The sequence below is a fragment of the Elephas maximus genome, chromosome 13 (genome assembly GCF_024166365.1).
Source record: "Elephas maximus indicus isolate mEleMax1 chromosome 13, mEleMax1 primary haplotype, whole genome shotgun sequence".
NCBI lineage: Eukaryota > Metazoa > Chordata > Mammalia > Proboscidea > Elephantidae > Elephas > Elephas maximus.
The window spans coordinates 49,579,624-49,605,806 of NC_064831.1; the positions used below are offsets into that span (position 1 = coordinate 49,579,624).

The window sequence follows — 26,183 nt, forward strand, 5'->3', positions numbered from 1 at the left end:
CTTTACTTACCTGGGGCCTCTTTCCCTTCCATATGAAGATGGTGATTTGTTTCTCCATCTCATTAAAAATGTTGGAATTTGGATCAGAATTGCATTCTATCTATAGATCGCTTTTGGTAGAATAGACATTTTTACAATGTTGAGTCTGCCTATCCATGAGCTAGGTATGTTTTTCCACTATGTAGGTCTCTTTTGGTTTCTTGCAGTAGTGTCTTGCAGTTTTCTTTGTGTAGGTCTTTTACTTCTCTGGTTAGATTTATTCCTAAGCATTTTATCTTCTTGGGGGCTACTGTAAATGGAATTGATTTGTCTTTACCCATTTTTTAATTGGATCATTCGTCTTTTGCTGTTGAGTTGTAGTTTTTTTTTTTTTAAATATATCCTGAATATTAAACCCTTATCAGACATATGATTTTCAAGTTTTATCTCCCATTCTGTAGGTTGTCCTTTCAATTTTCTTGGTGATATCCTTTGATGCACAAAAGTTTTTAATTTTAATAAGGTCTAATTTATATTTTCTTTTGTTGCTGTGCCTTTACTGTCGTATCTAAGAATCCATTGCCAAATCCAATCCAAGGTCATGGAGATTTGCCCCTATATTTTCTTCTAAGAGTTTCATGGTTTTAACTTGTATTTAAGTTATTGGTCTATTTTTTAATAGCGTGCTGTTTAATTTCCACATATTTGTGTATTTTCCAGTTTTCTTTTTTTTTTAAATTAATTTCTAGCTTTATTACATTTTGGCCAGAAAATACTTTGTATGGTTTCAGTGTTTTTAAATTTGTTGGCACTTACTTGGTGATCTACCATATGGTGTATCCTGGAGAATGATTCATGTGCACTGGAGAAGAATGTATATTATGCTGCTGTTGAGTGAAGTGTTCTATATGTGTCTGTTAGGTCTAGTTGGTTTATAGCATTGTTCAGATTCTCTAGTTCCTTATTGATATTCTCTCTAGAGATTTCAATGTACCACATATTTTGGAGTTCTGATGTTAGGTGCATATATATTTATAATTGTTATATATTCTTGATGACCTGACCCTTTTATCATTATATAATGTCTTTCTTTGTCTCTTGTAATTGTTTTTCACTTAAAGTCTAGTCTGTCTGATATAGTCACTCCAGCTTTCTTTCGGTAAATATTTGCATGGAATTTTTTTTTTTATATAATTTTTATTGTGCTTTAAGTGAAAGTTTACAAATCAAGTCAGTCTCTCACACAAAAACCCATATACACCTTGCTACACACTCCCAATTACTCTCCCCCTAATGAGACAGCCCGCTCTCTCCCTCCACTCTCTCTTTTCGTGTCCATTTCGCCAGCTTCTAACCCCCTCCCCCCTCTCACCTCCCCTCCAGGCAGGAGATGCCAGCATAGTCTCAAGTGTCCACCTGATCCAAGAAGCTCACTCCTCACCAGCATCCCTCTCCATCCCACTGTCCAGTCCAATCCATGTCTGAAGAGTTGGCTTCACTTGGGCCAACAGAGGGTGTGGGGGCCATGACCACCGGGGTCCTTCCAGTCTCAGTCAGACCATTAAGTCTGGTCTTATGAGAATTTGGGGTCTTCATCCCACTGCTCTCCTGCTCCCTCAGGGGTTCTCTGTTGTGTTCCCTGTCAGGACAGTCATTGGTTGTAGCTGGGCACCATCTAGTTCTTCTGGTCTCAGGCTGATGTAGTCTCTGGTTCATGTGGCCCTTTCTGTCTCTTGGTCTTGTGATCACCTTGTGTCCTTGGTATTTTTCATTTTCCTTTGATCTAGGTGGGTTGAGACCAATTGATGAATCTTAGATGGCTGCTTGCTAGCGTTTAAACCCCAGATGCCACTCTTCAAAGTGGGATGCAGAATGTTTTCTTAATAGATTTTATTATGCCAATTGACTTAGATGTCCCCTGAAATCATGGTCCCCAGACCCCTGCCTCTGCTATGCTGGCCTTTGAAGCATTCAGTTTATTCAGGAAACTTCTTTGCTTTTGGTTTAGTCCAGTTGTGCTGATCTCCCGTGTATTGTGTGCTGTCTTTCCCTTCACCTAAAGTAGTTCTTATCTACTATCTAATTAGTGACCCCTCTCCCACCCTCCCTCCCCCACCCATAACCACGAAAGAATGTTTTCTTCTCAGTTTAAACTATTTCTCAAGTTCTTATAATAGTGGTCTTATACAATATTTGTCCTTTTGCAAGTGACTAATTTCACTCAGCATAATGCCTTCCAGGTTCCTCCATGTTATGAAATGTTTCACAGATTCCTCACTGTTCTTTATTGATGCATAGTATTCCATTGTGTGAATATACCATAATTTATTTATCCATTCATCCATTGATGGGAACCTTGGTTGCTTCCATGTTTTTGCTATTGTAAACAGTGCTGCAATAAACATGAGTGTGCATATATCTGTTCATGTAAAGGCTCTTATTTGTCTAGGATATATTCCAAGGAGTGGGGTTGCTGGATCGTATTTCTAGCTTTTTAAGGAAGTGCCAAATCAATTTCCAAAGTGGTTGTACCATTTCACATTACCACCAGCAGTGTAGAAGTGTTCCAGTCTCTCCACAGACTCTCTAACATTTATTATTTTGTGTTTTTTGGATTAATGCCAGCCTTGTTGGAGTGAGATGAAATCTCATTGTAGTTTTGATCTGCATTTCTCTAATGGCTAATGATCGTGAACATTTCCTCATATCTCTTAGCTACCTGAATGTCTTCTTTAGTGAAGTGTCTATTCATATCTTTTGCCCATTTTTTAATTGGGTTATTTGTCTTTTTGCAGTTGAGTTTTTGCAATATTATGCAGATTTTAGAGATCAGGGGCTGATCAGAAATGTCATAGCTAAAAACTTTTTCCCAGTCTGTAGGTAATCTTTTTACTCTTTTGGTGAAGTCTTTGGATGAGCATAAGTGTTTGATTTTCAGGAGCTCCCAGTTACCTAGTTTTTCTTCTACGTTCTTTATAATGTTTTGTATACTGTTTATGCCATGTATTAGGGCTCCTAACGTTGTCCCTATTTTTTCTTCCATGATCTTTATCGTTTTAGATTTTATATTTAGGTCTTTGATCCATTTTGAGTTAGTTTTTATGCATGGAGTGAGGTATGGGTCTTGTTTCATTTTTTGCAGATGGATATCCAGTTATGCCAGCACCATTTGTTAAAAAGACTGTCTTTCCCCCATTTAACTGTTTTGGGGCCTTTGTCAAATATCGACTGCTCATATGTGAATGGATTTATGTCTGCATTCTCAATTCTGTTCCATTGGTCCATGTATCTGTTGTACCAGTACCAGGTTGTTTTGACTACTGTGGCAGGTATAATAGGTTCTAAAATCAGGTAAAGTAAGGCCTCCTACTTTGTTCTTCTTTTTCAGTAATGCCTTATTTATCCGGGGCCTCTTTCCCTTCCATATGAAATTGGTGATTTGTTTTTCCATCTCATTTAAGAATGTCGTTGGGATTTGGATCGGAATTGCATTAAATGTATAGATCGCTTTTGGTAGAATAGACAGTTTTATAATGTTAAGTCTTCCTATCCATGAGCAAGGTATGTTCTTCCACTTATGTCAGTCTCTTTTGGTTTCTTGCAGAAGTGTACTGTAGTTTTCTTTGTATAAGTCTTTTACATCTCTGGTAAGATTTATTCCTAAGTATTTTATCTTCTCGGGGGCTACTGTAAATGGCATTGATTTGGTGATTTCCTCTTCGATGTTCTTTTTTTTGGTGTAGAGGAATCCAACTGAGTTTTGTACGTTTATCTTGTATCCCAATACTCTGCTGAACTCTTCTATTAGTTTCAGTAGTTTTCTGGAGGATTCCTTAGGGTTTTCTGTGTATAAGGTCATGCCATTTGCAAATAGAGATACTTTGACTTCCTCCTTGCCAATCTGGGTGCCCTTTCTTTCTTTATCTAGCCTAATCGCTCTGGCTAGGACTTCCAGCACAATGTAGAAGAAGAGTGGTGATAAAGGGCATCCTTGTCTGGTTCCCAATCTCAATGGGAATGTTTTGAGGCTCTCTCCATTTAGGGTGGTGTTGGCTGTTGGCTTTGTATAAATGCCCTTTATTATGTTGAGAAATTCTTCTTCTAGTCCTATTTTGCTGAGAGTTTTTTTTTTTTTTATCATGAATGAGTGTTGAACTTTGTCAAATGCCTTTTCTGCATCAATTGATAAAATCATGTGATTCTTGTCTTTTGTTTTATTTATGTGGCGGATTACATTAATTGTTTTTCTAATGTTGAACCATCCCTGCATACCTGGTATGAAGCCCACTTGGTCATGGTGAATTATTTTTTTGATATGTTGTTGAATTCTATTGGCTAGAATTTCGTTGAGGATTTTTGCATCTACATTCATGATATAGGTGTATAATTTTCTTTTCTTGTGGTGTCTTTACCTGGTTTTGGTATCAGGGATATGGTGGCTTCATAGAATGAGTTAGGCAGTATTTCGTCCTTTTCTATGCTCTGAAATACCTTTAGTAGTAGTGGTGTTAACTCGTCTCTGAAAATTTGGTAGAACTCTGCAGTGAAGCCGTCCAGACCAGGGCTTTTTTTTTTGTTGGGAGTTTTTTGACTACCTTTTCAATCTCTTCTTTTGTTATGGGTCTATTTAGTTGTTCTACCTCTGTGTTAGTTTAGGTAGGTAGTGTGTTTCTAGGAATTCATCCATTTCTTCTTGATTTTCAAATTTGTTAGAGTACAATTTTTCATAGTAGTCTGATATGATTCTTTTAATTTCAGTTGGGTCTGTTGTAATATCACCCATCTCATTTCTTATTCCGGTTATTTGCTTCCTCTCCTGTTTTTCTTTTGTCAGTTTGGCCAGTGGTTTATCAATTTTGTTGATTTTTTCAAAAAAACAGCTTTTGGTCTTGTTAATTCTTTCAATTGTTTTTCTGCTTTCTATTTCATTTAGTTCAGCTCTTATTTTTATTATTTGTTTTCTTCTGGTGCCTGTGGGTTTCTTTTGTTGCTCCCTTTCTATTTGTTCAAGTTGTAGGGATAGTTCTTTGATTTGGACCCTTTCTTCTTTTTGGATGTGTGCATTTATTGATATAAATTGGCCTCTGAGCACCACTTTTGCTGTGTCCCAAAAGTTTTGATAGGAAGTATTTTCATTTTCACTGGATTCTATGAATTTATTCCATCCTTAATGTCTTCTATAATCCAATCTCTTTTGAGCAGGATATTGTTCAGTTTCCAAGTGTTTGATTTCTTTTCCCTGCTTTTCCTGTTATTGATTTCCACTTTTGTGGCCTTATGGTCAGAGAAGATGCTTTCTAATATTTCAATGTTTTGGATTCTGCTAAGGCTTGCTTTATGATCTAATATGTGGTCTATTCTAGAGAATGTTCCACTTGCATTAGAAAAGAAAGTATACTTGGTTGCTGTTGGGTGGAGTGTTCTGTATATGTCTACGAGGTCAAGGTGGTTGATTGTGGCATTTAGATCTTCTGTGTCTTTATTGAGGTTCTTTCTGGATGTCCTGTCCTTCACCAAAAGTGGTGTGTTGAAGTCCCCTACTATTATTGTGGAGCTGTCTATCTCACTTTTCAATGCTGGTAGAGTTTGTTTTATGTATCTTGCAGCCCTGTCATTGGGTGCATAAATATTTAATATGGTTATATCTTCTTGGTGTATTGTCCCTTTAATCCTTATATAGTGTCCTTCCTTATTCTTTCTGATGGATTTAACTTTAAAGTCTATTTTGTCAGAAATTAATATTGCCACTTCTGCTCTTTTTTGATTGTTGTTTGCTTGATATATTTTTTTTCCATCCTTTGAGTTTTAGTTTGTTTGTGTCTCTAAGTCTAAGGTGTATCTCTTGTAGGCAGCATATAGACGGATCTTGTTTTTTAATTCATTCTGCCACTCTCTGTCTCTTTATTGGTGCACTTAGTCCATTTACATTCAGGGTAATTATGGATAGGTATGAATTTAGTGCTAACATTTTGATGTCTTTTTTTGTGTGTTGACAGCTTCTTTTTCCCACTTGATTTTATGTGCTGAGTAGATTTTCTTTAAATATTTTCCTTTCCTCATATTTGTTGTTGTTGATTTTGTTTCTGCTGAGTCTGTATTTTTCCCTTGTATTTTATTTTGATGAGTAGGATAGTTTGTCTCCTTTGTGGTTACCTTATTATTTACCCTTATTTTTCTAAATTTATAACTTTTATTTCTTAGTATTGCCATATCTTCCTCTCCATATGGAAGGTGTATGTTTACATTTCTTAGTCCCTCTTTATTAGTTTAATGTTGTCTTCTTTTATATAATAGCATTGCCATTACCCTGTGTTGGGCTTTTTATTTATTTATTTATTTATTTTTTGGATTTCCCTGTCTGAGTTGACTTCTGGTTGCTCTGCCCAGTGTTCTAGTCTTGGGTCAATACCTGATATTATTGATTTTCTAACCAAAGAACTCCCTTTAGTATTTCTTGTAGTTTTGGTTTGGTTTTTACAAATTCCCTCAACTTGCGTTTATCTGGAAATGTCTTAATTTCACCTTCATATTTAAGAGACAGTTTTGATGGATATATGATTCTTGGCAGGCAATTTTTTTTCCTTCAATTTTTAAAATATGTCATCCCATTGCCTTCTTGCCTGCATGGTTTCTGCTGAATAGTCTGAGTTTATTCTTATTGGCTCTCCCTTGTAGGTGACTTTTCTTTTATCCCTCACTGTTCTTATAATTGTCTCCTTATCTTTGGTTTTGGCAAGCTTGATTATAATATGTCTTGGTGACTTTCTTTTAAGATCTACCTTATGTGGAGTTTGATGAGCATCTTGGATGGATATCTTCTCAGCTTTCACAATATCAGGGAAATTTTCTGCCAACAAATCCTCAACAATTTTCTCTGTATTTTCTGTTATCCCTCCATATTCTGGTACTCCAATCACTTGTAGGTTATTTCTCTTGATAGAGTCCCACATGATTCTTAAGGTTTCTTCATTTTTTTTAATTCTTTTATCTGATTTTTCTTCAAATATATTAGTGCCAAGTGATTTATCTTCGAGTTCAGAAATTCTGGCTTCTACTTGCTCAATTCTGCTCCTCTGACTTTCTATTGAGTTATCTAATTCTGTAATTTTATTAATCTTCTGAATTTCTGATTGCTCTCTGTGGATTTTTCCAGCTTATTGAACTTTTCATTATGTTCCTGAATAATCTTTCTGAGCTCTTCAGTGGCTTTATCTGTGTGTTCCTTGGCTTGTTCTGTGTATTGCCTCATTTCCTTCCTGATGTCTTAACGGGTTCTGTATGTTAAACTTTTGTATTCTACATCTGGTAATTCCAGGAATGCACTTTCATCTAAAAGGTCCCAGGATTCTTTGTTTTGAGAGCATGTTGAGGTGATCATGGCCTGTTTCTTTATGTGACTTGATGTTGACTGTTGTCTCCGAGCCACCTGTAAGTTATTGTATTAGTTTACACTTGCTTACTGTGTCATAGCTGCTTGCTTTGTTTTGTTTTGGTATACACCTATGTGTTGCTTGAGTGAGCTAGCTTGATTATTTTTGCTTTTGGAGCTCTGGTGTCCTGTTCCCAGCTGGCTAGAGCTGTTATCAGGTATATCAGTCTAGGAGTCCATTCAGTTTTCTTGTATGAATTCAGCTCAGGTTTCCAGGTAGCTGATATCAAGTGTTTGGTACAGGCTCTGTCCTATAGTTTTAGAGGAGCAGGGGTGATTGGCATATATACCCATATCTGAGTGCAGCAGGGGGTCACGCTCTGAACAAGGCAGGGGGCTGAGAACCGACCACCAAGTCTCTCTGAGGAAAAAGCATCTCTGTTCCCTAGAGCGTGCTGGTGGGTGTGCTCTGCAGAGGGACCCTGGGCACCCAAAGATTCTGTTGTAAGGACTGGGAGGTACCAGTTATCCTTGGGCCCCTGTCACGGGTGGCTGGGCGACCCAAGTGGAGCCACCAGTCCTTAGGTCCCTGTTGTGGGTAGTTGAGGACCTTGTTTAATAGGCAAAGCAATGTCAAACGTCAAACACCCACCTCTCCACCGCACTGCTGAAATGGTTACAGTTTGCCAACAAGGGCCTATTCTCCTGAAATAGGCCCACACAGGTCCATGCAAAAGGGAAAGGTGCTCAAGGTCCATGGATGGTTTATGCCTGGACAGGAGCCACTTCTGTCCTGAGCTCCCCCAGTTAATGGAGCTACCAAATTATCTTTTCCCCCCAGTTGGAAATTTTTTCCTTCCCCAAGGCCGGGAGGACGGCTCCAGGTGCTCATCAGGGTCTATCTCAGGCCTAGGGATTCAGCCGCTGAAGCTGGGTTGGGTGTGGCAGAGTGCGGTAAAATATACGCAAGTACTTAGCTTTTGCCGAGAGTGCCCTTCTGCTCAGGTTCCGGAGGTGTGAGTGGGCTGTGTGGCTGGCTGCTTTTCCCTAAGGAAACTGCGGCTGAATGCTAGGACCAGCCCGCCGCCGCAGCCACTCTGGGAATGGTGCCTGAGGGCTCCCCGTGATTCAGGTCCAGCAACTCCTCTCCACTTCCGAATGGTCTCTTCCTTCTCCTGCCCCTTAGTTCCTTGTCTAAGCTTGCTTTTGATGCTCAGGGCTCCCAGCTTGTCACAAATATACTCGTTTCACTTGTATTTTTGGGTCTTTGTTGTAAAGAGGGCTCCAGGGAAGCATCTGTCTATTCCGCCATCTTGGCTCTGCCTACAAGGTTCACATTCTTAAAATTTTTTATTTCACAGCACAAATTAGTTTTCTATTCAAAAATTTTATACACAAATTGTTTTGTGACATTGGTTGCAATCCCCACATTGTGTCAGCACTGTCCCCCTTTCCCTTTCCACCCTGAGTTCTCTGTGTCCATTCGTCCAGTTTTCTGCCCCTTCTTGCCTTCTGGTCTTGCTTTTGGGCAGGAGTTACCCATTTGGTCTTGTATACTTGATTGAACTATGATGCGCATTCCTCACGTCTGTTATTATTTGTTTTATAGGCCTGTTTAATCTTTGCCTTAAAGGTAGACTTTGGGAGTGGCTTCAGTTCTGAGTCAGCAGGGTGTCCAGGGGCCATAGTCTCAGAGGTTCCTCCAATCTCTGTCAGACCAGTAAGTCTGGTCTTTTTTTGTGAATTTGAATTTTGTTCTACAATTTTCTCTTGCTCTGGCTGGAACCGTCTAGTTTGAGCCCTGTCAGAGCAGTCAGAGGTGGTAGCCAGGTACCATCTAGTTCTTCTGGGCTCAGTCTGGTGGATGCTGTGGTTCATGTGGTCCATTTGTCCTTTGAACTAATATTTTACTTGTGTCTTCAGTTTTCTGCATTCTCCTTTGCTCTGAATGTGGTGGGACCAATAGATGTATCTTAGATGGCTGCTTGCATGCTTTTAAGACCCCAGACGCTACTAACCAAAGTAAGATGTAGAACATTTTCTTTATGAACTATATTATGCCAGTTGACCTAGATGTCCCTCGAGACCATGGTCCCAGCCTTCAGCCCCAATAACTCTGTCCTTCAAGGTGTTCAAACGTGTCTAGGAAGCTTCTATGACTTTCCCTTGGTCAAGTTGTGCTAACTTCCCCTGTACGGTGTATCTGAGTATCTTAAACATAATTATTTAACTCGCTTTATCCCAGGCTGTTTTTTCAGCTTCTTTCCATAGGTGGTGGGGCCCCATATAAGCCTCTGGTTTTGGTCACCCTGGCCCCTGTCTTATGCCACAGTAGAGCTAGTTCTTGCCCCCATTGCCCTGTGAGAACTGAAACTCACCACTCTTATTTTAACTGGTTTTTAGATACAGAGCCCCAGCAGGCCTATAGCACCAACTGTAACAAAACATATGCTTTGCCTTGTCTTCTATATGATCCATCTGCTTTCCATTTTCTCCTATTTATCCTTCTGGGTTTATAACTTTATTCATCTTCTGTCATCTTGATAGGTTTATATGAAGGAGCCAAGATAAGGGCTTTTGTTCAATTCACCATGTTTAACTGAAAGACCAGGTAGTATTTTCAATTTGCAACATTTTAATACAAGTATTTAGTGAACTGATTAAAAATTCCAGCTTGTTCCAAAGTTTACCAAGCACTAGTATGCGCTCTAATCTTTATTCATGGCTTAAATACTATAGATCAATATTTTATGTTTTCTACATTTTGAGGAGATTTAATTTAAACTTGGCCAGTTAATATGCTGGTTTTGATAGTTGATTGCAATTATTCTATGTGATTTATTAAGACTGTTTTCAGTATCGAAATCATTTAGGGAACAGTTCATAGACTTTCTCAGCGTTTGGTCTATCTTAGTGCAGATATACATCTTAAGGAATACATCCCCTACGTATTTAGGAAGACTGTAGACTGCTGAGTTACCGACAGCTTGACCAGCCACGGGCTTGCTCTTCTCTGTGTGTATTTATAATGATTTGTTCAGTGAGTCCCCAATCTTCTGCACTTATTTGTCTGAGTCAGTCGGGAAAATAACCAGAACAAAATGTCAAATGTAATCCCCATAAATAATAGAAAAATATACGTATAAGCTGAAGAACATTTTGATAGTGTTGGTATAAGCATGCTGTTAAAATCTCTAGACAGTGTGGTGTTAGCGTTGGAGAGAACATATTCCTGCCGTATCCCCACTTTGTCTAATAGTATTTGACACATAGGTAGGCACTCTATAAACATTTATTGACTGAATTGTAGGGGGCTCCAATTATAGCTTCTCGACTTCTGCTAGGTATACCTGACCTCTCTTGCATGAACCAACTCCATCCCACCCCTCTCCAGCCTGGGTTCCTTTTTCCCCAGCCTCATTTCTGTTTCATGAGAGGCTTGGGCAGAGATGGTAGGGCATTGTCTGTTCCATAAAATTATAATACTTTTTTCTTAATATGGGTGTTAATTAAAATATTTTGTGTAATTGTTTCTTTTTTTACCATGAAAATTATATATACTTGTTGTTGGAGCCCTGGTGGCACAGTAGTTAAGAGCTCGGCTGCTAACCAAAAGGTTGGCAGTTCTAATCTACTGGCCGCTCCTTGGAAACCCTATGGGGAAGTTCTACTCTGTCATATAGGATTGCTATGAGTCAGAATTGACTCAGTAGCAATGGGTTTGGCTAGTTTAAACCTATCGTAGAAAAGGGTATTATTTAGAAAAAACATGAAAAAGAAAATAAAAATTACACATGATCCAGGGATAGTTGCTTAATATTTTGCATGTTCTCTTGGAAACTCCTAATGATTATCTATATCAGGGTTTGGTCAGGAAAACAGAAACCACTCTACGTATTTTAACAGGAAGGGATTTAATACAAAAAAAAAAAAAACCCAAAGATTTGCAAAACCATTGGAAGATTTGGGAGAGCAAATGTAAGAAGAACTGCACTGGCTTTCAGGAAAATAGGAAGTCCGAGAATCAGTGCCTATAGCACTGACGTAAGTGATCTACAGGAGCGTGCCTAGAAGTTACTGCCCATGTGTCTGCTTACCACTGCCGGGAGAGAATAAGGGCCTCTTTCTTAGAACTTCTTTCTTCTGCTATCCACTCTTTGTCCCATACTTCAGTGAAAACCCTAGACAGTTCTGGAGTTTCAATATACAGTGGGATGACTCAAACCATCATTCCTGAAGGGTCTGAGTCATTGAGGTCTTACGTGTATTGGCTTACTGTTACCTTCCTTTAACTTTCACTACTTGGCATGGAAGTACTATGAAAATTTCATATACACTTTTTGTTCCCATTGGTGAGCAGCATCTCTGTTTCTCCTTCATGATTATCATCAGTCACCCTAGCCGGTACAGTAACTTCCCATTTTGTGCCTAAGGAACCCAAAGCGGCCAGATGGCAGTCACAACTTCCAGTTTTTTGGAACCATTGTTGACCTCTGGTGAAAGCATTACCCCTAGGAAACCAGCAGAGTCCAAAGCTGCAAGGAAGAGAAGCAAATATTTTACAAATGGATCATTAGAGATAATAGCGACAGTAGCCACTCCTTAGTTCCTGGATCCATGTTTCTGACTATGGAAGAAATCACCACCATATTCTGGTGTTTATACAGAGCATATACTACCTCTTATAGACAATGCCCCATCCTTGCAGTGTGTAGTCACCTGGCAGCCCATAACTGAGTTATTAAGACGCCATTCCACCATTTCACCAGTGCAGTGCTTCTGAGTGAGGAAGTATATGGTGAGAACAGTGAATCCCATAACTGTGTGTCCACTGTCTTACTTCTTCTGGTGTAAAACTAGTTCCTTGATCATAAGCAATATCGTGAGGGATATCACCATGGTGAGTAAGGTATTATACCATTAAGTCCATAAATGGTGATTCTGGAAGAGGTGCTGAGGCAAGGAATGCTGCCTCCTTCATGATAGTAGGGGTTCAACACAAACAACCCGGCACCAGGCAGTGAGCTGGTCTACCTGGGCATGGTGCCACATTGGATAGGGGCTTAGCTTTGCTTTGCCATTGACAGTTAGGCACTGAGCAGTGATGGTAGCCAGATCAGCTTCAGTAAAAGGAAGTCTTTTGTGTTGAGTCCTGCTGCCATGGCCATTTGATACATGGGCCCTTTGAGCAATGACTGGGGCGGTTGAAAAAGAGGTGACTGACATACATTGAATGTGTCATCTCGCTCACATTATCGGGAGCCTATTTTGCAGTGAATACCCTTTGCTGAGCATTCATAAGGAGCACAAATACTCAGTGATACCTGAGTGATCCATATATATACCTCTTCCCTTTGTCACCAGTCCTCTAATATTTTTTCTTTTTTCAAGTCCTTGGCCATTAGCCAACTTCCCATGATTGTCTGACTATCTCTTCTTCTAGGCAAAATGAACCCCCAGATACACTGTTTGAAATTCTGCCAACTCTGAGGGTTTCCCTTTCTTAGTATGCTTTAAGGATACCCCTCAATGGGCCTGTAAGCTTCAGCAGTCTTCTTCCAGATGGCACCAGTATATCGGCTAGGACCATGTGTAATTCAGGCCTGACTTTTCCTTTCTCAGTCAATGATCACTGAGAACTCCTCAAGAAGCCATAGGTGTGAGCTGAAAGAGAGCTGGCACAGTGGTAGTATTAGATGCCACGCGAGTCTGGGCTTATGTAACTTTTGCCTTTAGAAGCTGCTCAAGCCTGGCCTCTGTATATGCCTTCCCCTTAAAGATGGAGTGCTGCTCACATGCCCACCCTTATGGCTTGGCATTCATGAGCGACTACTCAGACTGGATGGTCACTTAATGTCTCATGCTTAAGCATTCAGTCTCTACTTCAGCCCAATAGCATGCTAGCAGCTATTCTCGAAAGAGGAATTTGGTGACTCTCCTATCAGGGGTTGACAGAGGCTCCATACACAGCTTATCTGCCCTAGATTCTTTGAGCACCACTGGATCTGCTAAGTCATAAGACCCAAGGGGCAGAGCAGCTTCCACTGCAGCTTGGACCAGCTTAGAACCTGACCCTACTCTGGGCTCTACTCAAGCATGCAGCCCTACAGGTTATTTGGTCTATGGTTTGGAGTAGTACTTTCAAATGTGGTAGAAGTTGTCTCCAAAATCCAAGGAGGCCTGGAACTTGCAAGGGCACAGATGGTACTGAAGAGCAACAGACCACATCTGGCACGCTGTATGTGCCTTCTGTAATTGAACTCACATTGCATATACAGTTTTGTACTCGTGAGCACAGTAAAGCCTTTGCCACTTTGATGGTACGTCTCTAGTCTTATTAGGCACTATCCCTGTGGTTTAACTTAAAAACCATAATGAGGGCAGCTATCTGAATACATTGGAACATCTGTTGAAAAGAATGATTGATAGTGTAGTTTCTTCTAGCGCGGTCTTGCATTTTTATAGTACATAAGAAAGCTTTGGTGTGTGTTTTTAAACCTTAACAAGAATTCGTGTTGGTATTTGTCTGGACAGATGTGACGCCAGCATAGCCAGACTCTCTGCAGAGCACAAATCGACCTATGAGGGGCTTCAGCACTTGAACAAGGAACAACAAGCTGCAAAACTCATCTTGGAAACAAAAATTAAAGATGCAGAGGGACAGGTATGATCTGCTTCTGGTAGCCTTTTAAAAGCTGGTAACTTGTTCTTGGCTAAGAATAACACGGTGTTGATTATTTCTTACAGGCGAAACCAGCTGGGGCACCCAGCATGGGTTTTTGCAAATCTCTTTTCTTTACGTCTTCCTTCCCTCTATTTCTGGAGTGTCCCTTCAGAAGTATGGCAACCACACCTCCAAGACTTTTTGGTACAGTTTTACTTCTAAAGATTCTTTCCTCTCATTCCTAAAATGATGAACGTATTTCAGAAATTCTCAGTTCTGGCTCCAACCCTACCTCTTGCATGGCAGTGATCAACATTCTTTTACGTGCTACTTGTCCCAAGTTTTGGTTCTGGAAATAGTTATAGTCACTGGGACTCATCTTACACATTGCCTCAGCACAAAGTCTTTTTTTTAAAATTGTATTTTAGATGAGGGTTTACAGAGAAAATTAGCTTATCATTAAATAATTAACACATATATTGTTTTGTGACATTGGTTGCCACCCCCACGACATGTCAACACTCTCCCCTTCTCGACCTTGCGTTCTCCATTACCAGCTGTTCTGTCCCCTCCTGCCTTCTCGTCCTTGTCCCTGGGCTGCGGTGCCCCTTTAGTCTCATGTTGTTTTATGGGCCTGTCTCATCTTTGGCTGAACGGTGAATGCCAGGAGTGACTTCATTACTGAGATAAAAGGGAGTTTGGGGGCCATACTCTTGGAGTTTCTCCAGTCTTGTCAGACCAGTAAGTCTGGTCTTTTTTGTGTGTGTGTGTGAGTTAGAATTTTGTTCTACATTCTTCTCCAGCTCTGTCCGGCACCCTCTATTGTGATTCCTGTCAGAGCAGTTGGTAATGGTAACCGGGCACCACCTAGTTGTCAGCACATAGTTTTTATGTGGGGCAAAACTAGGACAAAGATAGAAGGTAGGTTAGCTAACTAATTTTAGGGCATTCTACCTTGAAATTTATAATTTCACAAAGCAAAACCATTGGCATTTTACAACTTGTTCTGAGCCACTTACAACTTTTTCTTTGCTGTAAGACTAAAACAAACAAAAAAACCAAACTCTTTGCCATTGAGTTGATTCCAACTTAATGACCCTATAGAAGAGCAAAACTGCCCCCATAGGGTTTCCAAGGCTGTAATGTTTACAGAAGCAGACTGCCACATTTTTCTCCCTCAGAACGACTGGAGGTTTGAACCGCCAACCTTTTGGTTAGCAGCAGGGTGCATAACCACTGCTCCACCACGGCTTCTTTTGCCATTCCAGGGCCTGTCTTACTTTTCCCCACCGTATCTGTCTAAGTTGCTACTCTTGATTTAAAGAGAGACTATTCCAGTAAAAGGAGTCTCTGGGTTAAGCGTGAACGGTTGTGAACGGTTAAGCGCTCAATTACTACCTGAAAAGTTGATGGCTCGGACCCACCCAGAGGCGCCTCCAAGAAAGGCCTGGTGATCTGCTTCCAAAAGGTCACTTCCTTGAAAACCCTGTGGAGCAGTTCTGCTCTGCACACCTGGGGTCGCCACAAGTTGGAATGGACTCAATGGCGACTGACAACAACATTCCAGTAAAATAGGGGCAACTGATTGGGTTAAAAATATTTATATCCTAATTAGCTCCAATAAAGACCCGAAGCTACTTATGTGAAAAACACATATTATAAAGCCATGAAAAAAAGAGTAAAAGACAAATCTACTGATTTTTTTTTTTTTTTAATACATGAATAAGGACAGAATAATTACCTCAGAAAATTGAGGCTAAGGAAATCTTGAACTGCCTGACAGCCAGGCCAAGTAAAATCCATATAGAAATCCATCAGGAGAGACATACTTACTCTTTGCTTTGGGTCTGACACATACTTGTTCCATGAGTCGTTAAGTAAGAAAACATAGACATTTCACACAAGACATGTTTCTATATTAACTTTTAGTGAAAAGATAAGGGAAGTAGGTGGGTAATGGGAGAAAATAGCGGGAGGAATGTCATCCACAAATTGTATTTTCTGTGACCTGACTTGATACTGAGGTAAATCTGTGACGTTAATGGATTTTGTAAGCAATGAGAATTCTATTCTCTGTGACTAGCGGCCACATTAATGGTAGAGATTCCAAGGTAAAAATGACTGTATTTTATACCACCTGGTGGAAGTAGTGACCTAGGCAGGATCTGGGCTTGGTCATCAGAGAACTGCTCAGTGCTCAGTACGTGATGAATATTCTGGCAGGGCTACTGGTCTTGATTTTTGAGGGGACTGTTTGAAAAAAAATGGAAGGGGAAAGATGAGGCAAAGTCGTAAATGAGTTTATTAAGTTAGATTGAATCTTTACTGCCATTGACTAGAATATAGCTTACTAAATGTTTTCTGAAATCACATCTGAAGGATTTAGATGTGACTTTTTTTTTTTTTTACATGGGAGGTTTCTTTTTCCAGATTTCTCAGCTTTTGAACAGAGTGGACTTGTCAATATCAGAGCAAAGCACCAAGCTGAAGCTGTCCCACAGGGATAGTAACCACCAGCTTCAGCTTCTGGATACCAAGTAAGTACTAACTTATTTTTTAAAATTTTGTTGGTTGAACTTCGTCATGAACTTATTCATTACTGTATTTTTACTCCTCTTGATTTTTGTTTATTGCGCAGACTGAAAATAAAAACGCACATTAAAAGGAAAAGTTTCCAGTCACGTGTTGTCGCTTTACCTTCTTTGTTATTGGTTCTGGTGGCTGGATCATAATCCATCCATTCGTTCAATATACATTTACTGAGCACCCGCCCAGGTGCCGAGGCTCCAGGAATGAACACAAATAGACTCTCTTCTTATCCTTGTGGAGGTTACAGTCTAGGGAGCTGATGAACCTGAATTAAATAGCGACTCAAAAAAGTTTATGACATGTTGTTACCAACACAGCTGTGGTAGGCTGAATAATGGTCCCCCAAAGATCTCCAAGTCCCAGTCTTCAGAGTCTGTTAATATGTTACCTTATGTGGCAAAAGGAACTTTGCAGACGTGATTAACAAGCTTAAGAAGTGGTTATGGTCCTGGTTTATCTGGGTCGTCCCTATATGACCGTAAGGGTCCTTCTAAGTGGGAGGTGAGAGGTCAGGGACAAGGCCATGTGATGATAGAGGAGGCAGAGACTGAAGGATGCGCTTTGAAGAGGGAGGAAGGGGCCATGAGCCAAGGAATGTAGGTAGCCTCTAGAAGCCAGAAAAGGCAAGGCAATGGATTCTTTTCTAGAGCCTCCAGAAGGAAGCAGCCCAGCCAATACCTTGACATTAGCCCAGTGCAACTGATCACAGACTTCTGGCCTCCAGAACTGTAAGAGAATAAAACAGTATTGTTTTAAGCCACCAAGCTTGCAGTTATCTGTCATAGCTGCAACAGAAAACTGACACATTGGAGTTCTGAGTGAATAACAGGGGCTGGTGGTGGAGCCCTGTTGAGGAGGGACATTGGAAGTGAGATCTGAGGGATGAATGGGATTCACTAGGGATAGAGTGGGCAAGACATTCAGGATGGAATAGCCTGTGGTGGGGGGAACATGGCATGCAAGAAACTGACATGTGGCCAGGGTGGCTGGACAGAGAGTGAGGGTGACATGGTGGGAGAGGAGGCTGGAGAGGAGGTGGGGTGGCTTTCGGGGGCCCTGTAGGCCAGGAAATATTGTCTCCCTCCTTAGAATAATAGGAAGCCATTGGAAGATTTTAAGCAGATGGGGTGATATAATCAGATTTATATACTGTTTTTTAAATGTCTTCAATTGTAGTTAGAAAATGGATCACAAGGGTGTGAAGTGGAGATGGGAAGGTCAGTTAGGGGGACATTTTGTTGTGTTAGTCTAAGTGAGAGAGGTCTGACTAGAGTATTTTGAGAAAGTGCTATAGTTTATTATACTTCCCCTTTTGTTATTGTGACACTTTAAGTTTGTACTTGCCTACAGTGAAGCTCATCTGCTGCTTTTCTGCTCGATCCCAAAGCCAGGACACTTTTCCTATTCCAAATCTGCATGAGCTTGGCATTTTCCTGCCAAGTAACCAGAAAAGTATAGATATGGATATAGGTATAAATTTGACTTAATATATTTATATTAAATGATTTCAGTATGGAACTTTGTAACTTTGTTAAAGGCTTGTGGAAAGTTCAAATTAATCATTCTCCTGGTTCTTACATTTCATTGCCTCCCTGTTTAATGTCATTTCAGGGTTGTTACCTATTAATCAGGAATTCTCTTATGAAACCCATACACCCTTTCCCCTTGCTATCTGTATTTATATAATCATTGAGTTATGTCACCATTTCTCATAGATCCTACAAGCCTGCCAAGTACAGAAAGAGCTCTCCAATCCTCTTCCTTCCATCACACAGGAAGAAAATAAACATCACAACCATTTTTCTTCTGTGAATTATATCCTTCAGAGATAGTCCCAAGGAAGTGATTACTATGTTGACAGACATGAGCATATTTGCTTTTCTTCCTGTGGTTTAAAGTCTAGAAGTCTAGACACAAGGGACGTTCACAGAGGGCAGGAGACAAGATCTGGGCCTGTGCAAGGTAGAGGTCAGAATGGAAATAGAAAAGATAATACCCCAGGTGGCTGAACTAGGAAAAAGCCCATTCCACAAAGAGATCATAAGAAAACTGGTCCTTCTAAATCTTAGCTCTGAGTGAAGGCGTAAAATGTGTTCTTTGAGAATTAAGGACCACAACTCAGATGTCATATGGATTTAGGTCCAAAATTCACATTATCCAAGTGACCTGAAGACAACCATAGTGAGTAATCTACTTAATTTGGTAGCACCCCGAGGGGGCTAGTTGGAAAGATTGGTAGTTGGAAAATATGGCCTCGGTGACAGAAACCATGCCGGAGATCACATGAAAGAATTTTGCAAGACTGACAACTTCTTCATTACAATATACCATTTTTCAATAACATAAACAGCAAAGGTACATATGGACCTCACCAGATGGAATACCCTGGAATCAAATCTGTGGAAAGAGACAATGGAAAAGCTCAATATCATCAGTCAGAAAAAGGCCAGGGGCCTGCTGCAGAACAGACCATCAATTGCTCATATGCAAGTTAAAGCTGAAGCTGAAGAAAATTAGTACAAGTCCATGAGAGCCAAAGTATGACCTTGAGTATATCCCACCTGAATTTAGAGACCATCTCAAGAATAGATTTAGTGCATTGAACACTAATGACTGAACACTAGACATGTTGTAGGATGACATGAAGGACATGATACATGAAGAAAGCAAGAGGACATTAAAAAGACAGCAAAGATAAAAAAGACCCAAATGGATGTCAGAAGAGTCTCTGAAACTTGCTTTTGAACGTCAAGTAGCTAAAGCAAATGGAAGAAATAATGAAGTCAGAAAGCTGAACAGAAGATTTCAAGGGGTGGCTTAAGAAGTCACAGTAAAGTATTATAATGACATGTGCAAAGACCTGGAGTTAGAAAACCAAAAGGGAAGAATATGCTTGGCATCTTTCAAGCTGAAAGAACTGAAGAAAAAATTCAAGAAGAATTCTACAGGGAAAATATTAAACAACACAGGAAGTATCAAAAGAAGATGGAAGGAATACACAGTAATTGTACCATAAAGAATTGGTCAATATTCACCTGTTTCAGGAGGTAGCATATGACCAGGAACCAATGGTACTAAAGGAAGAGGTCCAAGGTGCACTGAAGTCACTGGTGAAAAACAAGGCTCCAGGAACTGACAAAATACCAATTGAGATGTTTCAACAAGTGGATGCAGTGCTGGAAGTGCTCACTCATCTATGCTGAGAAATATGGAAGACAGCTACCTGGAAAACTGACTGGAAGAGATCCATATTTATGCCTAGTCCCAAGAAAGGTGATCCAACCAAATGCGGAATTACCGAACAGTATCATTAATATCATACACAGGTAATGATTTCCTGGAAATCATTCAAAAGTGGCTGCAGCAGTACATCAACAGGAAACTGCCAGAATTCAAGCCAGACTCAGAAGAGGACATGGAACCAGGGACATCATTGCTGATGTCAGATGGACCCTGGCTGAAAGCAGAGAATACCAGAAAGATGTTTACCTGTGCTTTACTGACTGTACAAAGCATTCGACTGGGTGGATCATAACAAATTGTGTAGATCATAACAAATTATGGATAACATTGCAAAGAATGGGAATTCCAGAACACTAAATTGTGCTCATGAGGAACCTATACATAGATCTAGAGGCAGTCAGTTGAACAGAACAAGAGGATACAGCGTGTCTTAAAGTCAGGAAAAGTGTACATCAGGATTGTATGATTTCACCATACCTATTCAATCTGTATACTGAGCAAATAATCCAAAAAGCTGGACTATATGAAGAAGAATGGGGCATCAGGATTGGAGGAAGACTCATTACCAATTTGCTTTATGCAGATGACACAACCTTGCTTGCTAAAAGTGAACAGGACTTGAAGCACTTACCGATGAAGGTCAGAGACCACAGCCTTCAGTATGGATTACATCTCAACATAAAACATAAAGAGAATAAAAATCCTCACAGCTAGACCAATAAGCAACATCATGATAAATGGAGAGAAAATTGAAGTTGTCAAGGATTTCATTTTGCTTGGATCCATAATCAACACCCATGGAAGCAGTAGTCAAGAAATCAAATGACATATTGCGTTGGGCAAATCTGCTGCAAAAGACCTTTTTAAAGTGTTAAAAAAAAAAAAGCAAAGATGTCACCTTGAGGACTAAGACATGCCTAACCCAAGCTATGGTGTTTTCAATCACGTCATATGCATGGGAAAGCTGGACAACGAATAAGAAAGACCAAAGAAGAATTGATGCCTTTGAATTGTGGCACTGGCAAAGAATATTGAATATAACATGGACTGCCAGAAGAATGAACAAATCTGTCTTGGAATAAGTACAGCCAGAATGCTCCTTAGAAGCAAGGATGGCGAGACTTTGTCTTACACGCTTTGGACACGTTAACAGGAGGGACCAGTCCCTAGAGAAGGATTTCATGCTTGGTAATATAGAAGGTCGGTGAAAAAGAGGAAGACCTGCAACGAGATGGATTGACACAGTGGCTGCAATGATGGGCTCAAGCATAATAATGATTGTGAGGATGGTGCAGGACTGGGCAGTGTTTCATTCTGTTGTACACAGGGTCACTATGAGCTGGAACTGACTCCGCAACACCTAATAATAACAGCAATCCAGGTCGCTGGGAGAAGCAAATGCAAATCCTTAGTCTTCAAGTCTTTCCACAGATAGAGTTCCAAGGCACATGAATGTATAATCGGATATTGCAAAGCATATAAGGAAACAAGCCACATAAGTGATAGAAGCAGAAGAAACAACAAAAAGCGGAATCAGACTTCTAAAGACTGCAGATATGGAATTATTGGATAAAATAAATATGTGTGTGTGTGCATGTAGATATATATGTACATACACGTTTTGAAAGTGTGACCAAGGAAAAGGAGATTGTAAAGAATGACCAGGCATAATTAAAAAAGAACTAAACAGACCTTCTAGAAAATTATAATAATTGAAAATAGAAGCTGAATAGAAGGATTAAACAACAGATTGTATACAGTTGAAGAGAGGATTCGTGAACTGGGAGCGGGAGATGAAGAAATTACCTGGATTGCAGTACCAAGAGATGGAGTTATAAAATATGAAAGAAAGATTAAGAGCTATGTTGTTGTTGTTAGGTGCTGTTGAGATGGTTCCAACTCACAGTGACCCTGTGTACAATGGAATGAAACACTGCCCAGTCCTGTGCCATCCTCACAATCGTTATCATGCCCATGATTGCAGCCACTGTGTCATCCATCTCATTGATGATCTTCCTCTTTTTCACTGACCCTCTACTTTACCAAGCACGATGTCCTTCTCCAGGGACTGACCCCTCCTGATAACAAAATCTCGCCATCCTTGCTTCTAAGGAGCTTTCTGGTTGTACTTCTTCCAAGACAGATTTGTTCATTCTTTTGGCTAAAAAAAAATATTCTTCACCAACACCACAATTTAAAGGCGTCAACTCTTCCTTGGTCTTTCTTATTCATCATCCAGCTTTCCCATGCATATGAGATGATGGAAAACACCATGGTTTGGGTCAGGTGCACCTTAGTCTTCAAGGTGACATCTTTGCTTTTCAAAACTTTAAGGAAGTCTTTTGACACAGATTTGCCCAATGCAATGCGTCTTTTGATTTCTTAACTGCTGCTTCCATGGGCATGGATTGTGGATTCAAGTAAAATGAAATCCCTGACAACTTCAGCCTTCTCTCCATTTATCATGATGTTGCTTATTGGTCCAATTGTGAGGATTTTTGTTTTCTTTATGTTGAGGTGTAATCCATACTGAAGACTGTGGTCTCTGATCTTCATCAGTAAGTGCTTCAAGTCCTGTTCACTTTCCGCAAGCAAGGTTTATCATCTGCATAATGCAGGTTGTTAATGGGTCTTCCTCTAATCCTGATGCCCCATTCTTCTTCATATAGTCCAGTTTCTCGGATTATTTGTTCAGCATAAAGATTGCATAGGTATGGTGAAAGGATACAAACCGATTCACACCTTTCCTGACTTTAAACCATGCAGTATCCCCTTGTTCTGTTCGAATGACTCCCTCTTGATCTATGTACAAGTTCCTTATGAGCACAATTAAGTGTTCGGGAATCTCCATTCTTTGCAATGTTATCCATAATTTGTTATGATCCACCCAGTCGAATGCTTTGTACAGTCAATAAAACACAGGTAAACATCTTTCCGGTATTCTTTGCTTTAAGCCAGGATCCATCTGACATCAGCAATGATATCCTTGGTTCCACGTCGTCTTCTGAATCTGGCTTGAATTTCTGGAAGCTCCCTGTCAATGTACTGTTGCAGCCACTTTTGAATGATCTTCAGCAAAATTTTACTTGTGTGTGACATTAATGATAAAAAAAAAATTGATAATTTCCACATTTGCTTGGATCACCTTTCTTGGGACTAGGCATAAATATGAATCTCTTCCAGTCAGTTTACCAGGTAGCTGTCTTCCAAATTCTTGGCATTAGATGAGTGAGCACTTCTAGCACTGCATCCATTTGTTGAAACATCTCAATTGGTATTCTGTCAATTCCCGGAGGCTTGTTTTTCGCCAACACCTTCAGTGCAGCTTGAACTGCATCCTTCAGTACCATCGGTTCCTGATCATATGCTGCCTCCTGAAACAGTTGAATGTCGACCAATTCTTTTTGGTATAGTCACTCTGTGTATTCCTTCCATCTTCTTTTGATGCTTCCTGTGTTGTTTAATATTTTTCCTGTAGAATTCTTCAATATTGCACCTCAAGGCTTGAATTTTTTCTGCAGTTCTTTCAACTTGAGAAATGCCGAGCGTGTTCTTCCCTTTTGGTTTTCTAATTCCAGGTCTTCGCACATGTCATTGTAACACTTTACTTCATCTTCTCGAGCCACTGTTTGAAATCTTCTGTTTAGCTCTTTGACTTCATCATATCTTCCATTTGCTTTAGCTAGTCAATGTTCAAAAGCAAGTTTCAGAGTCTTTTCTGACATCCATTTTGGTCTTTTCTTTCCTTCCTGTCTTTTTGATGACCTCTTGGCATTTTCATGTACGATGTCCTTGATGTCATTCCACAACTTGTCTGGTCTTCAGTCATCAGTGTTTAGTGTGTCAAATTTATTCTTGAGATAGTCTCTAAATTCAGGTTGGATATACTCAAGCTTGTACTTTGGCTCTCGTGGACTTGTTCTAATTTTCTTCAGCTTCAACTTTAACTTTTATAGAAGCAATTGATGGTCTGTTCTGCAGTCGGCCCCTGGCCTTGTTATGACTGATGATATTGAGCTCCTCCATAGTCTCTTTCTGCAGATGTAGTCAATTTGATTCTTGTATATTCCATCTGGCAAGATCCACATGTATAGTTGCTGTTTATGTTAGTGAAAAAAGGTATGTGCAATGAAGTCGTTGGTTTTGCAAAATTCTATCATTTGATCTCTGGCACGGTTTCTATCACCAAGGCCATATTTTCCAACTACCAATCCTTCTTTGTTTCCAAACGTCCGCATTCCAATCAGCAGTAATTATCAATGCATCCTGATTGCATAATCGATCAATTTCAGACTGCAGAAGTTGGTAAAAATCTTCAGTTTCTTCATTTTTGGCCTTAGTGCTTGGTGTGTAAATTTGAATAATAGTCGTATTAACTGGTCTTCCTTGTAGGCATATGGATATTATCCTATCACTGACAGGGCTGTACTTCAGGATATATACTGAGAGCTATAGGTAGGCAGAATAATACCCTGCTTAAAGTTGTCCATACTCTAATCCCCGTAAATATGTCATGTTACATGGCAAAAGGGACTTTGCTGAGGTGATTAGGGTTACAGACCTTGAGATGGGGAGAGTATCCTAGATTATCTGGGTGGTCCCAGTCTTAGGATGTGAGCTCTTAAAAGTGGAGAGCCTTTCCCATCTGAGATCAGAGAGAGGGGGCAGGAGAGGGAAGTAGAGGAGAGATTCAACATGTGAGAAGGACTCAACATGCTGTTGTTGGCTTTGAAAATGGAGGAAGGGGGCTGTGAGCCAAGGAATGTGGGCAGCTTTTAGAAGCTGAGAATCACTTCTTGTCAACAGCTGTCTGGGATTGAATTGTGTGTCAACTTGGCTAGGCCATGATTCCCAATATTGTGTGATTGTCCACCATTTTGTCACCTGATGTGATTTTCCTGTGTGTTATAAATCCTACCTCTATGCTCTTAATGAGGTAGGATTATCGGCAGTTATATTAATGAGGCAGGACTCAATCTATCTTTCTTAAGTCAATCTCTTTTTTTTTATTAACTTTTATTGAGCTTCAAGTGAACGTTTACAAATCAAGTCAGTCTGTCACATATAAATTTATATACATCTTACTCCTTACTCCCACTTGCTCTCCCCCTAATGAGTCAGCCCTTCCAGTCTCTCCTTTCATGAAAATTTTGCCAGCTTCCAACTCTCTCTATCTTCCCATCCCCCCTCCAGACAGGAGATGCCAACACAGTCTCAAGTGTCCACCTGATATAATTAGCTCACTCTTCATCAGCATCTCTCTCCTACCCTCTGTCCAGTCCCTTTCATGTCTGATGAGTTGTCTTCGGGGATGGTTCCTGTCCTGGGCCAACAGAAGGTTTGGGGACCATGACTGCCGGGATTCTTCTAGTCACAGTCAGACCATTAAGTATGGTCTTTTTATGAGAATTTGGGGTCTGCATCCCACTGATCTCCTGCTCCCTCAGGGGTTCTCTATTGTGCTCCCTGTCAGGGCAGTCATCGATTGTGGCCAGGCACCAACTAGTTCTTCTGGTCTCAGGATGATGTAGGTCTCTGGTTCATGTGGCCCTTTCTGTCTCTTGGGCTCTTAGTTATCGTATGACCTTGGTGTTCTTCATTCTCCTTTGGTCCAGGTGGGTTGAGACCAATTGATGCATCTTAGATGGCCGCTTGTTAGCATTTAAGACCCAAGATGCCACATTTCAAAGTGGGATGCAGAATGTTTTCATATTAAGTCAATCTCTTTTGAGATATAAAAGAAGTGAGCAGAGGGACATGGGGACCTCATACCACCAAGAAAGCAGTGCCGGAAGCAGAGCGGGTCTTTTGGACCTGGCGTTTCTGTGTGGAGAAGTTCTCAGACCAGGGGAAGATTGATAACAAGGGGCTTCCCAAAGAATCGACAGAGAGAGAAAGACTTCCCCTAGAGCTGGCGCTCTGAATTTGGACTTCTAGCCTCCTAGACTGTGAGAGAATAAACTTCTGTTTGTTAAAGCCGTCAGCTTGTGGTACTTGTGTTACAGCAGCACTAGATAACTAAAACAACAGCCAACAAGGAAACAGGGACCTCAGTCCTACAGCAGCAAGGAACTGAATTTGGATAATCCCTGAATGAGCCTGGTGGTGGATTCTCCCTCAGGACCCCTAGTAAGGAATACATCCCTGCTCGCACCTTGATTTTGGCCTTGTGATAGGCTGAGCAGAGCCCAGCCAAGACTTCTGGATTTCTGGCTTACAGAACTGTGAGATAATAAATTTGTGCTGTTTTAAGCTGCTCAATTTGTAGTATTTGTGACAGCAATAGAAAATGAATATAAAAAGGCAGGTGTGAAGGGCTAACACATGCCTAATCAGAAT

The 26,183-nt window shown here is 40.4% G+C and overlaps 1 protein-coding gene across 2 annotated transcripts in view; it reads left to right on the plus strand.

The window, feature by feature from the left end:
- The window catches only part of FAM81A (family with sequence similarity 81 member A), an 84,052-nt gene that overhangs the window by 48,363 nt on the left and 9,506 nt on the right, over nucleotides 1-26,183 (plus strand). For both annotated transcript variants that reach the window (XM_049905870.1, XM_049905871.1), the window contains exons 5-6: nucleotides 13,883-14,012; nucleotides 16,443-16,549. In XM_049905870.1, the coding sequence (XP_049761827.1) occupies nucleotides 13,883-14,012; nucleotides 16,443-16,549 (237 nt within the window). The remainder of the gene's footprint in view (nucleotides 1-13,882; nucleotides 14,013-16,442; nucleotides 16,550-26,183) is intronic.